The following is an 18,346-nucleotide window of genomic DNA, read 5'->3' as shown; positions in this document are numbered from 1 at the left end:
CTTATTTCTGTATTCTCTTGTTTCATTACTCTTCTTGGACTGTTCTGAAAAAATAGTAGCGCTATTCATAGTAACTAAAGTAGGTGCTACTACTAATAGTGGTTGCTAAGGTAATTTATGCTATTAGTAGTAATCACTGAGGTAATTAAAGTATTAGGACTAATAGCAGTGATCATTTTTCTAGTAAAAGTTTCCTAGAGACTTGGGGAGAATCAAAGTGCCATATTAAAACTCTAACATTTAATTGCTATAAAAAATGGCTATTCTTAAAGCACTTTTGCTCATATCCAGACTTTCTGACATTTCAGAACCTTCTCCTTAATTTGCTTATTCTCATTATCCTTTTTGGGATTCTTTCTCTAAGCCATTCTTTGGACTACAGGTCTACAAGAGTTCTGCCACCAATAGCAATTCAATGTTTTATCTTTAGAGAGAGACTTCTTTGTGCCTTACTTCTTTTGTAAAATGTGTATGATTCAGGGCTCATTCTAGCTTTAAAATAACATGATTTTCTGCTGAATATGTATGGCATTTACTATTGTATTCTCAAAAAGAGAAATTACAAACAGTCACATATTATGAAACTAAGTAATATGAGATCAGTATTGTTGGAGCCAGCATTGGGACCTTGCCTGTGTGAGTTGGTGCCTGGCCTGTGAGAAAGCTCCAAGGAACTGGGGCAAAAACCTCAGGACTAGACTGTGCCTGTGTGAGTGTGTGTGAGTTGGTACCTGGCCTTGTGAGAAATGGCTTCGTGTCCTTCAGGTGTAAATAAGAAAGTTATGCTGATCGTGTGCTTCTCCTGCTTCTCTGTTCCTGTTTTAAAGGAGACATAACAAAAAGTTAATTTTAACTGTGCTTCCCTGTGCTAATGTAACCTTAACACGTAATACTTGACATGCTTTTTCTAACCAAATGCTCTCTGTGTAAAAGCAGTTTATAAAAAACAATGTATACTTCATTAAAGTGGCTATTGAGCAGGACTCAGTAGTCCTCTCATCTTTTTACGACCTCGGTCAACCAGGTTCTGCCGATAAATGGCATTACACAGCATAATATTTAAAATTCAAAGCTAATTTGTCTTTAAGTATAATTGCAAATGGCTCAAAAGTAATATAATTTGCTCAATGAATTTTAAAGAACATTATTATCTAAATCTTTTTATTGACTGTATTATCCAACTGATTATATTTAAGAAAATGATTTTGATAATAATACTGTTTTTTTAATTTTAATGATGCTGGAGGTTGAACTCAGAGCCTCATGCTTGCTAGGCAAACACCACCAATTGAGCCATGCCTTCTGCCTTTTTGCTTAAGTCATGGTTTTGGGGTGGGGGGGGTTAAGGTCTCCTGTTTTTCACCAGGCTGGCCTGGAACCCAGTCCTTATGATCTCTGCCTCCTGAGTATCTGGAATTAGAGGCATGAACCACTGTACCTAACCCTAATAATACTCTTAAATACAATAATTGATACATACTTTCTTTCAAAATATTTTAGGCTTTATTTTTAATATTTAACACATGCTTTTTTAAATTTATTTAGATGGGCCTAGGAAAAACAATTCAGGCAATTTCAATTGCGTACTTCTACAAAGAGGAATGGCCTCTTTTAATAGTGGTCCCTTCATCTCTGAGGTACCCTTGGACAGAAGAAATAGAGAAATGGATCCCAGAGTTACAGCCTGAGGAAATCACTGTTATTCAGAATAAAACTGATGTTGGGTAAGAAAGACATTGCAATCTTTGCGAAAAAAAATTTTCTTTGTATTTTAGTGTATTTCACTCAAGTTTTAAGCGAGATATTGTCTATAGATAGAGCATCATTTATAAGTAAGAGAGTAATACAGGAAATTTTACTTTACATTTTAAAATATGAATTATTTATCTAAAATCCAATAATATATTTAATCTTTATATTCCCTTATAATATACTTTAAAAACAAATTGAAATATGTGTACTTTTAACTATGTATATAATTATTTACTTTTATATGCCTTAAATATACTTAAAATTAATTATTTTAGTGTTCAAAAATAAACTGCAAAACTTTTTAAAGATTGCCTTGAAGTTATATGAGCTTTTATTGTAAGTACACATGGTAGATTTTGCTTTCTAAGTTGTTATTATACAAGTGTTATGTGTTACTCAAAATTAATATTAGTAAGTTTAATTTTATTTATTTATTTCTTGGTACTGGGGCTTGAACTCAGGGCCTACACCTTGAGCCACTTCACGAACTCTTTTTTGTGAAGGGTTTTTTCAGATAGGATCTCGTGAACTATTTGTCCAGTCTGGCTTTGAACCACAGTCCTCCTGATCACTGCCTCCTGAGTAACTAGGATTATAAATAAGACCCACCAGTGCCCTGCTAATTTTATTTATTATGTTAATTTTGAAAATAATTTGTCATTATTTTGAAGAACTTACTCTAAACATCTATGTGGTATTAGAAATTTCTCTTTTTTTGTGGTCATTTTGCATTTAAGCCACTGGAGTAAGTCAACCAATTTGAAAATGTTAAGTTACTACATTGAATGTCTAGTCAAAACATGCAAATTATCATGTTTCCAAAGGTTCAAAATTATCACTTTCTGGGCCTTAAAAGAAATACATCTATCTGAAATAAATATTAATTCTTAGATTTTTTTAAATTGTAGTATTATTATTATATTGTTCTGTGTTCATTAAGACTGTTGATATGAAGAATATTTATAGAAATAACTTTGGCCTTAGTGAATGTGGAAGGAGGAAACATACAAAATAGAAGGCCCTTTTCTCTTTCAGCCTTAGAACCCTAATTCATAGTATACATCTGTATGGGCTCAAGAAAATTTAGATACTTTTTGTATTAGTAAAGTAAAATGTAGATAATCATTATAAATAGATTTTCTATCCTCCAATAAAACCAAATAAAATTGAAAAGATAACAATTTGGGGAATACTGAATTAATTATAGCTTCTCTGTTTTCTGTAAGCTATATCTTGCATAAGTATCTATAATTAATTTTTGGGGGGTGGTACTGAGTTTTGAACTCAGGACCTCAAGCTTCCTAGGCAGGCTTACTACCACTTGAGCCATGTCCCTAGTACTTTTTTTGCTTTAGAGTAGAGTTTGCTTTTTTGGGTAGAGTCTTGCATTTTTGCCTGGATGGCCTGGATGATTTTCCTATTCATCCTCCTACATAGTTGGTATGATAGGTGTGCACCAGCACACCCAACTTGTTTTTTTCAGATAAGGGTTTACTAACTTTTTGCCTAGATTAGCCTCTAACTACAATCTTTTGGATCTCTGTCTCCTGAGTAGCTGGGATTATGTATGAGTCACCATGTCCAGCCTAAATTTTCTTAAAACACATCTTTTCTATCATCAGATTTGATCATCAGATTTTTACTGTTATTTTGAAAATATATTCTCATGCAATTAAATATCAGCTGTTTTATTTTAATAATATTTGGGCTGTCAGGTAGGACTACATCTCTAGGAGTATAAATTTTCTGGAGGATATTAATTAAGGGCAGAAAAACTATTTGGTTTTGTCCAGGTCCTTGAAGAAGTAGTTTTTCGTATGTGCCAACATGTGTTCTTACATGTTTACCACAGATTTAGATACTGCTCTCTAGCATATCATGCCAGCCATGCCTGTTTTCTTCAGTAGTGCACATACCGGAGTAGAAGCCACAGACTGCTGCAGTTATCTTCAAAGCCTTTCCTTCTGTATATTGCTCACAGTATACCTAAGTTAGTAACATTAATCCCATATATGTCTTCTGTGGGCTTTTTTGATGTTTGAGTGAGAAAATCATAGGTCTCTGTATTAAGTATGTTTATCCAGGGCTTAAAAATGTAGTTGCTATTTATAAAACAAATGCGTTTGCTGTGGTGGTCTTGGCTACCTATGAGTTCTGACTTTTCCACTAGAGGATAGAATGGCAGAAAATTAAGTCTATCCTGCATATTTTTATTGGTGATAATTGAAAATGCAAAAATGGTATGTTTTAATGTTCAGTAATTTATTCATCAAATTACTTCATTCTACATTTACTGAACACATGGCACTGTGGATACAGAGCTGAGTAACACATTCCCTACCCTCACCAATCTCATGATGCAGTAAGGAAGATATATAAATATGAAATGTAAAAATATTATAGGTAAACAATATCATAACAGTAACATAAAGTATATTAGAAATATGTGAATTATAGAGATCAGAAGATCAAGGATCACTTTACTTTAAATCAGTGGCTCTCTATCTGAGGTAATATACCCTCTTCTTCTAACTACACTCGTCACCCCGGGATTAGGACCACTAGTGTGAAATGTCCTGTAGTATACTGGACAGCCCTGTTATACTACCTATTGTCCTGATCAAAATTCCAGTAGCACCAAGGTTGAAAGTGTATCATATTTATGTGAAGATTTCATTGAAAGACAGCTAATGCTTGAGTATCTACTCTATGCAAGATATTAGGTGTATAGAAGAAAATAACATCAAAAAGTAATGTTCTTATTCTGGTAAAATGTGGCTTGCTGGATGTCAAACTCTAATTTGGGATCTTGGTTTATCATATTTGAAGACTAAAATCTTAAGAGAAATTGAGTTCCAGTTGTAGTACCATCTCCTCCCTGTTTTTCCCTTTTTCTTATTTTTCCCTCCAAAAGTTGCATTGTTTATGATAGGCTCATTACAGAGATATTTTTTAAGAATATGAATTTTCTTTTCTAGGAGAATATCGACCAGCAAAGTGACAGTTCTGGGTTATGGTCTTTTAACTACAGATGCAGAGACTTTGATAGATGCACTGAATAATCAGAAGTTCAAAGTAGTTATAGTGGATGAATCACACTACATGAAGTCCAGAACTGCAACCCGCAGCAAGATTTTATTGCCAGTAGTACAGAAAGCCACACGAGCCATTCTTCTTTCAGGAACTCCAGCATTAGGAAGGCCTGAAGAGGTATTGTGTTGTTTTTCTTTGGGCTTTAAAAGGGAAATTGAATTAGTCATCTGCTTTGCAAGTTTTATTTTCAAATCAGATTCCTCCAATGCCAAAACAGTATATTGGAAATTTCTAAGCAGTTATTAATTATTAAATACACCTTTTATTATGACTGATTTTTACTTACTTAAATGTAAACCATAGTCATGCTAATAGGTATGTATAAACTATAGCTTTTGCCTGTATTCTAAGGTTTCTATATTCAATGCAGATTTGTAATATTCTTCACATCTATTCCTGAGGCTCTTCTGTGAACCTATTCTTCACTTATCCTACTGACATTATAAGCATTTGGGATTGGGGTTGAATCTAATTTATTTCATTTATACAGCATTGCAGAACTTGTCTCTGCTTCTCCTTAACTTCAGAATCCACATTTGAGAAAGTAGACAGAAACTAGAGCTTGTGTGCAGAACAGGTAAGGTATCTGGCTAGAGTGGAGGAATAAGGCACTTCTTTGATACCCCATTTACCTATCGCCACTCTAAGAGGTAGATAGGGAATAGAGTGGTTATAGGGTTGAGAAGAAAACTTTTGTGAGGCCTTAAGAGTCAGCATTCCATAAGGAAGCTCAGTCTAGTATTGAACACTGAGATATAAGACAAATCTGCTTATTATCTTATAAGGTTGCTGAGAATTAAAGGAAATGTTGCTTTGAAAGTACCCTGCCCTCTGTGATAGCACGCAGTAAGCCCTCTACGTATGGTATCCATTATCAAGAAGTAAGCCAAACCTGAATGATAGCTATTACTATTGAATCTCTACCAGTATTACTGAGACTCTGCTTTTAAATTTCCTCCCTAGAATTCTTCAGATTTGTCATTATTGTTGGTTTTTATAAAAACCAACTTTTGGTTTTCCTGATTTTTTTCTGTTGTTTTTCTATTTTCTACTTCATTCATTTCCATTATATTCTTTATTGTGTCCTTCAGCAATTTGCTTTTGGTATACAGCCTATCAGAGTTGTAAAAATGAAAAATTTTCATGATACTATTGGTGGCAGTGTAAATTAAGGTTGTCTTTATTGGCCAACATGGTAACATCTATTAAGCTTTTAAAAAGCATATTCCCTTGGGGCTGGAATGTACTTCAGTGTTGAAGCACTTGTTGCATGTCTGAGTTCCTGAGTTTGATCCCTAGCCCCACCTAAAAAAAGCATACAGTTTAAGCCCAACTATTAAATTTCTGAAAAATGTATCATATAAAACCTATCTAATAAAATTCAAGTGAATGGACAGACAAGTAATTGATAGATATATATTTATATGTATAGCATATACATACAGAATTATGAAGGTTTTAATTTTTATAACTGCATAAAAGAAACAGCCTATATATCTCCAACATCAGGAGTCTTTTTTTTTAACAATATAGTACATAATAATGGGTGACTATTCAGCCTTTAACAATGCTTTATTATCATAAATAATAAAATATTTATATAATTTTTAAAACTAAAATTTATATATACTTTAAAGGTGCCTAAGACATGTTTTCTGGAAAAAAATTTAATTGTGTCACAACTATTATATGATCATCCTCATGTGAATAGAAAAGAATATATACATGTGCTCATGTACACAGAGAAAAATACATAAATTTATATTTAAGAAACAGAACTGTTAGCCCTGAAGAACAGATGGGGTGAGTGTGGAGAAGGAAAACAGTGTTTTAAAAAAGTATATTTTCTTTTATACTTTTTATATGTTATTAAATTGTTTTATCATAATAATTTGCTTGAAAATAAAATATAGTATATTGATATCATGTGTATAATTACAGCTTTTCATGCAGATTGAAGCTGTGTTTCCACAAAAATTTGGAACATGGACTGACTATGCCAAAAGATACTGTAATGCACATATCAGGTATGACAGACTATTTTCCATGATCTTTTATCATCATATATTTATTGCAAACTTTAAGCTTCATTAGTCATTCTTTGTTCCATGTTTTTCCACACTTGTTGAGCTGTGGAATGTCTTGAAGTAAAAGTTTATGTGGATGACCAACATGTAAACTAAATAAAAGAAATAGTTCATCATGGTGGTGTTTGCCTGTAACCCCAGCATTTGGGAGACTGAGGCAGGAGGATCGTGAGTTTGAGGCCAGCCTGAGTCTACATGATGAGATCTTTTCTCAAAAATTGTAAAAATTAAGAAAAAAAATAGATAATGGCAAAGTTTTTCTTTATTTTTATTTTGTACCTTTCCCATTTTTATCTTTGAAATTATTTAATTTATCATTAGTAGTAGTAGCAGTACTGAGTTTTGAACTCAGTGCCTCATGCTTGCCATACTGGGGCTCTACAATTTAAGCCACTCCCCCAGCCCATTTTGCTTCAGTTATTTATTACCCTCCACCTAATAATGTCTTCTATTTATATCTAGGCTGGACTGGCCCATGATTCTCCTATTTGTGTTTGTCCCATAGCTGGGCTGCCAGGTGCATACCACTGTGCCTAGCTTTTATTGGTGGAGATGGGGTCTTGCTAACTTTTGCCTGTGTTGGCTGTGAGTTACCATCCTTCAGATCTCTGTCTCCTAAGTAGCTAGGATTCCAGGTGTAAGCCATTGTGCCTAGCTATTTAAAAAAAAATTTTTTTTGGCAGTACTAGGGTTTGAACTCGGGGCCTCATGCTTGCTAGGCAGGTGCTCTACCTCTTGAACCACTCCACCAGCATTTATTTTATTTTTATTGACTAGATACATGTGCACATAATACAAAAATGAAAACAAGTCTTGCTTGTCTTGCAGCTAAACATTTTCCTTTCTAGTGACCAATGTTGACAGTTTCTTGTATGTCCTTTTAGAGATACTCTGTGCCTGAACCAGTATGTATGATTATGCATGTGCAATTTTATCCCATTTTATTTGTACATATATACTAGCATAATTTACACATTGTTCAGTAGTGTGCTTTTTCACCATACATACACCATACATGAGTGCCTTGACATTCATTGTATAGGCTGCATGTATCTACTGTTTAGAATTTATTTATGTACTTCACTGTTAATAGACATTTGTTTGCAGTAATGAATATTCTACACATGTTGAGAGTTAGTATATTACAGTGGTGATCTAGACTTAGACTGCCTGTGTTTTTTTTTTACATCTATTACTTACCAGATGTTTTATTTAAGGGAAGTAACTGTCTCGCCATATCTCAGTTTCTTTACCTCTAAAAGCAAAGAATAATTATGCCTGTATCAGAAAGTTATTAGATTTATTTTAGGTTATATTTATAAAGCGTTTGAGTTGTGACTGTACATAATGAGCACTCAATAATTGTTATTTTAATATTTCATATTGTACAGATCGGAATAAATCTAAGATAAATTTATTAAAGGAGAACTAATTCAAAGGTCATCAACAGTTTAGATTTTCCTGAATCATGCTCCACAGAAGTTATATTCCCACCAACTGTGTATCAGTTTGTCTCTTTTCCTTTACCTTGCAAATGTGGTGAAATGTAAATTATTTTATTCTTGCTAATCTGATCTGATACTTCACTACACATTTGTCTCATTATGTTATTACATGCAACTGAGCATTTTTTTTCATGCATATACAAATCATTTGTACTTTGTTTTGCTGAATATCTGTTTATGTCATTGCCTTTCTGTCTACTAAGTGTATTTGTTTTTTCATTATTGGCATTCTAGAAATCTTTTTTTTTCCTTTTTCTTTTATTATTCATATATGCATACAAGGCTTGGTTCATTTCTCCCCCCTGCCCCCACCCCCTCCCTTACCACCCACTCCGCCCCCTCCTTCTCCCCCCCACCCCAATACCCAGCAGAAACTATTTTGCCCTTATTTCTAATTTTGTTGTAAAGAGTATAATCAATAACAGGAAAGGACAAGGGTTTTTGCTGGTTGAGATAAGGATAGCTATACAGGGCATTGACTCACATTGATTTCCTGTGCGTGGGTGTTACCTTCTAGGTTAATTCTTTTTGATCTAACCTTTTCTCTAGTACCTGTTCCCCATTTTCTATTGGCCTCAGTTGCTTTTAAGGTATCTGCTTTAGTTTCTCTGCGTTAAGGGCAACAAATGCTAGCTAGTTTTTTAGGTGTCTTACCTATCCTCACCCCTCCCTTGTGTGCTCTCGCTTTTATCATGTGCTCATAGTCTAATCCCATTGTTGTGTTTGCCCTTCATAGAAGCACTAGAAATCTTTACATTTAGAAATCACCTCCTTTTATATGATATGAGTCTCTCATGTCTTTTCCCACTGTGTATTTTATTGTCCTTCCTATGGTTCCTTCAAATAACCCTGTGTAGTCATGGTATTCTGAAGCTTTTTTTTGGCCATGTTAGAGTTTGAACTCAGGACCTCATGCTTGTAAGACAGGTACTCCACCATTGAAGCCACTCCACCAGCCCATATTATAATTCTTTTTAAAGTACTCCCAAGTACAGATATAGAAAGAATCCTTCCAGATTGTTGATATGAAGCCAGTCTAACATTTATTCCAAGAATTAAACATGATAGTATAAAAATAGAAGAGACTATTTTTACTTATAACTGCAGAAATCCTTATTAATAGTATATTAGTAGAATCTAGAAATTCATTTAAAGGCCTAATATATTGATTATATTCAAAAATGATTTATGTCAGGAATATAAGCATTATCTACCTATCTATTTATTTATATTTTATTTATTCATTTTAAAGGTTAGCCACAAACTCCTAGGCAATTCAGCCTCTATATTTGCAAAAATTTTAAAGGTCCATGTCTTGTATTTGTTCACATATGCCATTATATAAATTGTCATGCATGTTCTATTTATATTATGTTATTCACACATATATGTACTATAGATACAAAAATGTTCATATATTCATATCCACATATATACATAACTAAAATTGCATGTTTAATGAATAATAAATTATTATTTTTTTTAATTTTGACAGACTAGAGTTTGAACCCAAGGCCTCATGCTTGCTAGGCAGACACTGTACCACTTGAGCCATTCCACTATCCCTTTTTTACGTTGTGTATTTTCAAAATAGTGTCTTGTGAACTATTTGCCAAGACTGACTTTTAACTGCCATCCTCTTGATCTGTGCTCCTGAGTAGCTAGGATTATAGGCATGGGCCACCAGTGCCTGGCTAATAAATAATAAATTATATATCATAACCAAATCATTAATGTCTGGTTATATAAATTATTATATCCTATACAGTGGAATAATATGCAATCTTTGAAAAAATTATTCAGCTCTATAATAATTATTCAACTCTGAATAATTTGAAAAAATTATTCAGTATTGATAACAAAGAATTTCTAAAGTACATTATTGAAGGAAAGGAAATTTCAGAAAGTTGTATTGTAAAAGGTATTTTTTTAAAGTTTATGTACACACACACACACACACACACACATTTTTTCTGGATATTCCAGAATTGTCAACATAGTAGGCTCTGATGGCTTCTGACCCAGATGATAGCTTGGTAGGATTTTCTGTAGAAATCAAAGGGCACTGTGTTCAGCTATTCAGTTGGAGATTTATAACAAGAGTTAATTTTTCTGTTGTGAATGTGTACTTCATTGTGTTCTCCATTGCATTGAGTGACTAGCCGGAAGCTCCTTGAGGACAGAACACTGGCCTTTTCCAGGTTTCTTTTCCCAGTGTCTGTCATAGCACTTGGCACATGATATTTAGTGTTTTTAAATCTTTTATGCTAGACCTATCTTTTTCTTACAATCTAACATCTTGACATGGATAATGTAATTCATCTGCTAAATTCACAGGTGATATCAAGCTGATGGGATTGCTCAGACAATACTTCAAACTGCGGTTGAAAATTCATGTAGTGTTAAACAACTAAGCAGCACAATTATCTTGGAGGAGTATTTCTTACAATTGAGATACAGAACTCTCTGAATCCACAGTGCTGATTGGACTAAGTGATTTTGATAATCTTTGCTAGGTCAAAATGTGGTTTTCTTCATATTAACTTTAAGTCATGGGCAAAAAGGGATTCTTCTTATACTTAATGAATTACTAAGAGAAATTCTTATATAGTTAATATGCTTTATTTTACTATTTCAGTATAAACAAAAGGAAAAACTATAGTGTCATTTGGCTAATTTCTATTAATTTTAGGTTGGTTTACTTTTGTGACAAAAACAAAGTTTGAAGTTATTTTTTCTGGTGACTAAAAAGCTTAATTAATACACTAAAAATCAGTTTTGATTAAACTGAAACATTTGGATGTGGGTTTGACCAACTAATAAGTCTGTATTCTTTACCAAGTGATATTTTCACAATATATTGAAATGAAAAATTAGTGATGTTTTAGTTGACGTGTGAATTTATTCTACAAATTAATGTTCCTTTCTTCCATTCAGAAATCAACAGTATCATCTGTTTTGAACACTGTTAAATGTCTTCCTTCTGAATATAATTGTGGCTTAGTTTAAGTATATATACATAATGAGGACTCATGAAGTTGTCTCTATATCCCATTTCACTGATGGATTGTGCTTGGTCTGAATCATTTAGCACTTGGGTTATTCTTGTCTGAAACAGTCTAAAGGGCTTTATTTCAAGAATGAAGGAAGATATGCTTGTTCTTAAGCTAAGTATGATCAAGGGTGCTGCTAGTAGCAGTCTTTTGACTATTTTGGGTACCAGGTTTAAATGATGCTAGCTTTTTGATGTCACAATGCGGAGTTGCAAAGAAAGTGGGAGTCAACTAGTTCAGGAGTCTTTCTAGACTCTTAGTACCTTATTATGTATTATAATACATTTCTTTTTTTTAAGTTCTCTTGATTTAAAGAGATTCCTTATCACCAAAGTTGTGGTTCCTGATAGATCATTTTGCAATACTCATTTTGTTGCCATTATAACTCTGTTTGGCACCACTATAAAAGCCCTTAACCATGATTCTTGCACTAAAGATGACAGAAGTTATTCTACACAACACATATTTACTGGACTTACCTTGGACAACTGGAAAAGAGTTAAGTGTTCAATATGCATGTCTTTGTTTGATTGGTTGGTTTGTTTTTTTTTTTTACTTCAGACTTGTCATGTGACAACAGGAGGATATATATACCTGCTTTTTTCTAACTTACTAATTTGCATTGTTTACTAATGCAAACAATGTTTCAAAGAAAGATTTATCTTTGTGTTATGCTGTATGATTGTGGGGTGATTGTATTCTGTTTTACGTTTCTAAAAAAGCCATTTCAAGATTAACATTTTGCTTTTCAGTGACATCTTTTTCCTGGTTCCTCTAGAAGTTTTGCTTTTCCTTTAATTCTTTACCTTGAAAGCACTATGGTTCCACAGACTGCTTCAGATCAAGGCATTTCCTGGCATTTTAAGTTAGTCTGTGGAATGTATTTCTTCCACAATTTTTTTTATTCTATGGTGTCATTTTCACACTATAATTTTGAAAAATGCAAATATATAGTTAGTTATTCTGCTTTAGACCCGTACTTTATATTTGAAATGTCATAGCTGTATTGAAAATAAATCTAAGTGGAGCTTGAGCAAAAATGTTACTTTGCCTTTATAAAGTTTATTAAATGCTTAAGTAATGCCAAAGAGAGCACACTGATGCACATGTGGTCTGGCGAGAAGTCAGGGTATAAGTTACCATGTACCTAGTTTGATTTGAGACACAGAGAAAAGGAATACTCAACCAGAGCATCCTTTGTCCAAAATGCCTTACATCAGTCACACTGCTGGTTATATTTAGAGGGAACTGTGATACAAATATGATTTGGAAATGGAAGCACATTGAATAATCAGTTGTTAGAGCTGGAAAATACTTTCGAGTTCACCCAGTAATCCTCTGTTGTTTTCTAAGTACCTTGTAAGTTAAATGACTTGCCCTGTGTCTGAATTTCTCTCATATTTTTTCTACTTTTCCTGGCAATATGAAAGACTTAGGAAGTGGCAACTTTAGTAAATATTCTTTTTCATAGAAAAAGAGGACACATGGATAACCCAGCCATGCATCCTGTTATCAGGAGCTACCCTTAAAAGGTATACTGTGGGGAAAAAAATGTCTGTCCTCTTAATATTATGCTTAAAGGCTAAGAATATCCCAGGAAGATCTGGGAGTGAAGCACAGTGGAATACTTACCTAGCATTCACAAGGCCCTGGGTTCAATCCTCAGCTTAGTTAGTAACTGATCACATTTTGTGCCACTTCTACTTCCTAGGAGATTTTGCTGTCTAAATTTTTATGAGAATAGAAATGCTGGGTGATAATATACATAAAATGTATTTATGGGCATTCTCAAAGAGTAGTAATTAATGGATCATGGTCACCTTCAAGAAATGTCCTACAGACTTGCACCGTACTTTTTTCGCATCACTGTCTTATTTAATGTTCTCACTCATAGCTAAAATAAAGGTCATTTTGCAAATGGCTCAATCTAAGCAAAATAGTTAATATACTGTGTGGCAGAGATAAGTTTGAAAAATGTTTAGATAAAACTAAATAGGATAAATTCTGCTCTTATGCTTAGAGAGTCAGCTTTGTGTGGGGTTTAAGATCTCACCAGTAGTTTAGTTCAAAAAGACTTTGAGTTTTGTATAACTCCAGGCTGAGTTGGAGTAAGAGATGGTTTCACTCCACTCATTGTTTATGGTTTGATTATGGATTAATTCATTCATTCAAAAAATGTATTTAGCGTACATGTTACGTGCCAGGCTGTGTGCTAGCCCATCAGACATGCATTAGGAAACAAGACTCTTGTGGTTCCAGCCTTTACTGAATTTTCAAGCCAAACACTAACCAGGTAATTACAGTTGTGAAGAGTGTCATAAAAGTAATGGATACTACAGCGTAGTATATCAAAGGTAACTACTTAAGACAGAAGCCAGAAGAAGTATCTTGTGAGTAGGTGATGTGAATTTACTTCTTAGGAAGAAGGAATTGAATGTGTGAAGGCCTAAAGCAAGAGAGCCTGTTATGCCTTTGAATAACTAAATAAGACTAGTTCAGGTGAATATTCTAGAGCTAAACACAGAGGCTCTCAAGACAATGACAGAGTTCGATAGAGGTTATACTACTGTCCTGTTCTTCATATGGCAATTTAATGGCAATTAGGTGTGATTATCCAAGACATTGTAGGATATTTTGTGTTTTGTTTTGTCTTTTAGTTATTGTTGTGGGTTTTTTTTTTACTGTAGTAAAATAAACGTAACAAAAATTACTATTTAAATACTTTAAATGTATAGTTCAGTAACTTTCAGTACATTCACATTGTCATGCACCCATCACTATTTCTGTATCTAGAACTTTTTCATCATCCTGAACTAAAGTTCTGTATAAGCAGCATTTTTTATTCCTGCATGGAAGAAGCATGCATGATATAATTTACACCTTTCCTTCATTTGTTCGTTCCTTCCTTCCCTCCTTTCCATCCTCCCTCAGGCAGGCATTCTACCACTTGAGCCATGCCCTGAGTCCTTTTTGCTTTATTTAATTTTGAGAAGCATCTCACTTTATGCCCAGGCTGGCCCGGACTGTGATCCTCCTGGTTGTGATTCGTCTTGTAGATGGGGATGACAGGTGTGCACCACTGTGCCCAGCCATTGCTTGAGCTGGAATCTAGTGAACTTTTTTCCTAAGTGGCCTCAAATCCTAATCCTCAAGATCTATGCCTCCCAAGTAGCTAGGATTATAGGCTTGAACCACTATGCATGGCATTTTCATTATTTTTAAGACAATTTTTTTGCATGGTTCAAAATTCTAAACCAGTAGAAAAGTATACACACTGAAAACTTCCTTTCACTTACCTTCCCCTCTCCAAAGGTAATTAATTATATGTAGGTTTTAATTGCTCTGTACAGAAACTGTATATTCAAGCAAATTCATATTTTTGCAAAGATGTTAGTATATTATAAACATACACATTGTTTTCTACTTTCTTTTGTCCTCTTTTGTATACATAAATGCCTTCATCCTTTTTTATGTTTGGATGGTATTGTATTATTGGGAATATACCATAGATTGAGTTGAGGGAGTCTGCATCTCCCGATTTATATTTTCTCTGTGAAAGAAAAAGATAGTCTATGGGCATAGAAATGAAAAAGTAGAGGGTTAAAAAATGCAAACGTTGAAGCTGGCTATAGTGGCTTGGGCTTATAATCCTAGCTACTTGGGAAGCAGAGATCAGTAGCATCACAGTTTGAGGCCAGCTTGGGTAAAAAGTTTGTGGGACTCCATTTTAAACAGTAGAGGCTAGATGTGGTGGCACTCCAACCTTCCAGGGAAGCCTAAGTAGGATTGCAGTCCAGGCTGGCTGGGGTGTATCTCAAGAATAACCAAAGCAAAGAGAGTGGGGGCATGGTTCAAGTGGTAGAGCATCTGTCTAGCAACCACAAAGCCCTGAGTTCAAACCCCAGCACTGTAAAAAAAAAAAAAAATTGAAAGTTGAAATTTTGGTCTGAAATTTTGCCATGTGGCAATTGAGATAATGAGATTTGTGTAGTCGGATTGTTAGCAGTAGTAAGTCACTGTTTTGGATCAACAGTGCAAGATGTGTGGTGGAACCAGTGTTCTCTAAGTTATACTTTCCCCACTTACACCCAGCACCTTGGTACAAGCCTGAAACATGCTTAAAGTTGGACCCATCCAAGATTGGATTTTTCACTAGCTCATGGTCCATTGACAAGGAAATTTAGGCTATCTTAACAGGAACAAAACTACTGTGTAGACTCAGAAATCAAAACAGTAAGAGAAGATATGAGGATAGGAAACATATCATGACATGGAGAACGCAGAGCAGTCATTGCCTGAAATGCCCTGAGGGGAGAATAAATACATCATGGGTATAAATGAAGAAGTAGCCTAGGATGGGGTAAATTAAAAGTAGAATTTTTTATTAGCATATGTTGGTTGTACAGGGGGATTTAATTGTAACATTTACATATGTGCTTACATTATATCTTAGTTATATTCTCCCTCATCCCCCTCTCCTGCTTCTTAGAACTATTTCAACAGGTTTAATTGTTCGGTTTTTATACTTTTACACAAAGTACATAAACCATGATAACCCTCCTTCACCCTCTCCATTTACTCTCCCTCCTCCTGGTTCCCTTTCACCACAGGACGGGTTTTATCTTCCTGTCATTCATTTTTTTTAAGTGTGTATTGATTGTTCAAGTGGGTTTTGTCTTGGCATTTCACATTTGTATATATTGTACTTTAATCAGATTAACCCCTTCTATGACTTACTTACAGTAAGAATTTTTTAATTTATGAGGCAGAGCTATTTTTAAGACCAGATTACAGCACTGAAAATGGAATGCTTGGAGTAGATGTTAGAAGGTCATTGGAGGTAAGAAGTGCAAAGAACGAAGAGGGACTTAAAAGTAGCATTTTAAAAAATGAAAATAGATCTGGGAAAGGGTGACTAGATTAATGAGAAAATTTTATATTGAGCTCCACAAATACCTAATATTATTGATTGCCTACTATATTTAAGACATTATTTCAGAGCTGCTGGGGATACAGAGATGAGTAAGACATAGTGCTTGGTTTCATGAAGCCTATAAGAAACTGGAAAAAAAAAGACCTTAGGGGAACATGTCTTTAAATATTTAAGGATCTGTCATGTTTCAATGGAATTAGACTTTTGTCTTTGTGACCTGAGGGCAAAACTAGTATCAAGGAGTGGAGCTTACTAGGGAAACAGATTTTGGCTTATTATGAGAACTTTTAAGTATGCATACTTATAAATGTACAACTGTAACAATAAAAACAAAAGGAAAAGTATCATAATCCTAACATACGCTTGAGTAAATTATAGTTCATTTTCCTTTCTGTCTACCTTTCTCCATATATTTTATTTGTACATTTATCTTTTGGCAGCACTTAGGTTTGAACTCATGGTCTTCTGTTTACTAAAGAGGTGCTTTACTACTTTATCCACCCCCCAACCTTTTTAGCTTTAGTTACTTTTCAGATAGTGTCTCACATGTTTTCCTGGGGCTGGCCTCAGACTGTAGTCCTCCTTCCTACATCCACCAATAGCATACAGGCGTGTACTACTACACTTAGCTTGTTTGTTAAGATGGGGGTCCCGCTAACGTTTTGCTCAGCTGTTCTTGAACTGCTATCATCTTAATCTCTACCTCCTGAGTAGCTGGGATTACAGATAGGACCCACCACACTCAGCTCATATATGTAGGAATTTTGTACCAATTTTGATCTATCCATATGCAATGCTATTATTTGTTAACTTTCACTTTGAATTACCTTGCCTACACTTCTCTATTGCTTTTATAAATTGTTTTCTTTCTGTTATTTTTACTAACTTAAAGGTACTTTGATGCATGTGGGAAATGATGCATATTTACTTCTTAAATTTTTTATCAGGATATATTTATTATACGGGGAGATTCATAGTGACAATTCCAGTTATACTTATATTGTACGTAAGTTACATTACTTCCTTCATCTCTTCCCCTCAGTCCCCTCTCCACCCCACTTAAAGCAATAAGTGGTTTCTTAATTCTGTTTCATATAGGTATGTGAAGTCCATCAACCATATACTCTCATTTTAATCTCCTTCATTCATCCTCCCTCCTCCCAGTAGTAACCCACACACACACGCATATTGTATCTATTTTATAGTCCTGTCTTTTGTTCTTAATATTTAAGTTGATGTTCAAAGGGGTTTCTCAATGTATCCCTACTATGGGCATACTTTACTTTGGTCTGTTCAACCCCTTCCTTTACTCTCCTTTACCCCTTTACCTCCCAGCTCCCATTTTCAATAGCTTTCAGTACACATCCTTATATCCTCTACCTTCACATCTTATGTTTTATGATATTATTGATGCACTATCATTCTCTTTTCCTTTCCCTCTTTCCCCAAGTCCATAGAGTAGCCAGTATTACAAACATGTTCTACATCTGAATTTGTATATGATCATGCTTGTATTTGTATATATGTTTATCTTTTGGATTTGTCTTCCACATATGAGAGAAAACATGCAACCTTTGAGCCTGGCTTACTTCACTTAATATAACATCCTCCAATTGCATCCATTTATCTTCAAACCACATGTCATTATTCCCTATGGCTTAGTAATACTCCATTTTGTGTCTATACCACATTTTCTTGATCCATTCATCAGTTGTAGGGCACTGGGTTGTTACCAAAGCTTGGCTATTGTGAATAGTGCTGCAATGAACTCGGTGTCCAGGTGTCTGTATTATATCCTGACTTACGTTCCTTTGGGTAGATGCCCAGGAGCCGTATCACTGGATAATTACGGCAGTTCTGTCTTCAGCTTTTTGAGTAATCTCCATACTGCTTTCCATAGTGGTTGTACTAATTTGCATTCCA

The 18,346-nt window shown here is 34.4% G+C and overlaps 1 protein-coding gene across 9 annotated transcripts in view; it reads left to right on the top strand.

Moving 5' to 3' along the window:
• The window catches only part of Zranb3 (zinc finger RANBP2-type containing 3), a 226,460-nt gene that overhangs the window by 103,829 nt on the left and 104,285 nt on the right, over nucleotides 1–18,346 (top strand). For 7 of the 9 annotated variants that reach the window (XM_074070642.1, XM_074070641.1, XM_074070638.1 and 4 more), the window contains exons 4-6: nucleotides 1,546–1,724; nucleotides 4,731–4,962; nucleotides 6,787–6,872. In XM_074070642.1, coding sequence (XP_073926743.1) covers nucleotides 1,546–1,724; nucleotides 4,731–4,962; nucleotides 6,787–6,872 — 497 coding nt within the window. Of the gene's footprint in view, nucleotides 1–1,545; nucleotides 1,725–4,730; nucleotides 4,963–6,786; nucleotides 6,873–18,346 lie in introns of those variants that run through there. The other 2 variants (XM_074070645.1, XM_074070646.1) reach the window with 2 other exon arrangements.

The sequence above is a fragment of the Castor canadensis genome, chromosome 4, assembly GCF_047511655.1.
Source record: "Castor canadensis chromosome 4, mCasCan1.hap1v2, whole genome shotgun sequence".
Taxonomy (NCBI): domain Eukaryota; kingdom Metazoa; phylum Chordata; class Mammalia; order Rodentia; family Castoridae; genus Castor; species Castor canadensis.
This window is presented reverse-complemented; position numbering and strand designations above follow the sequence as displayed.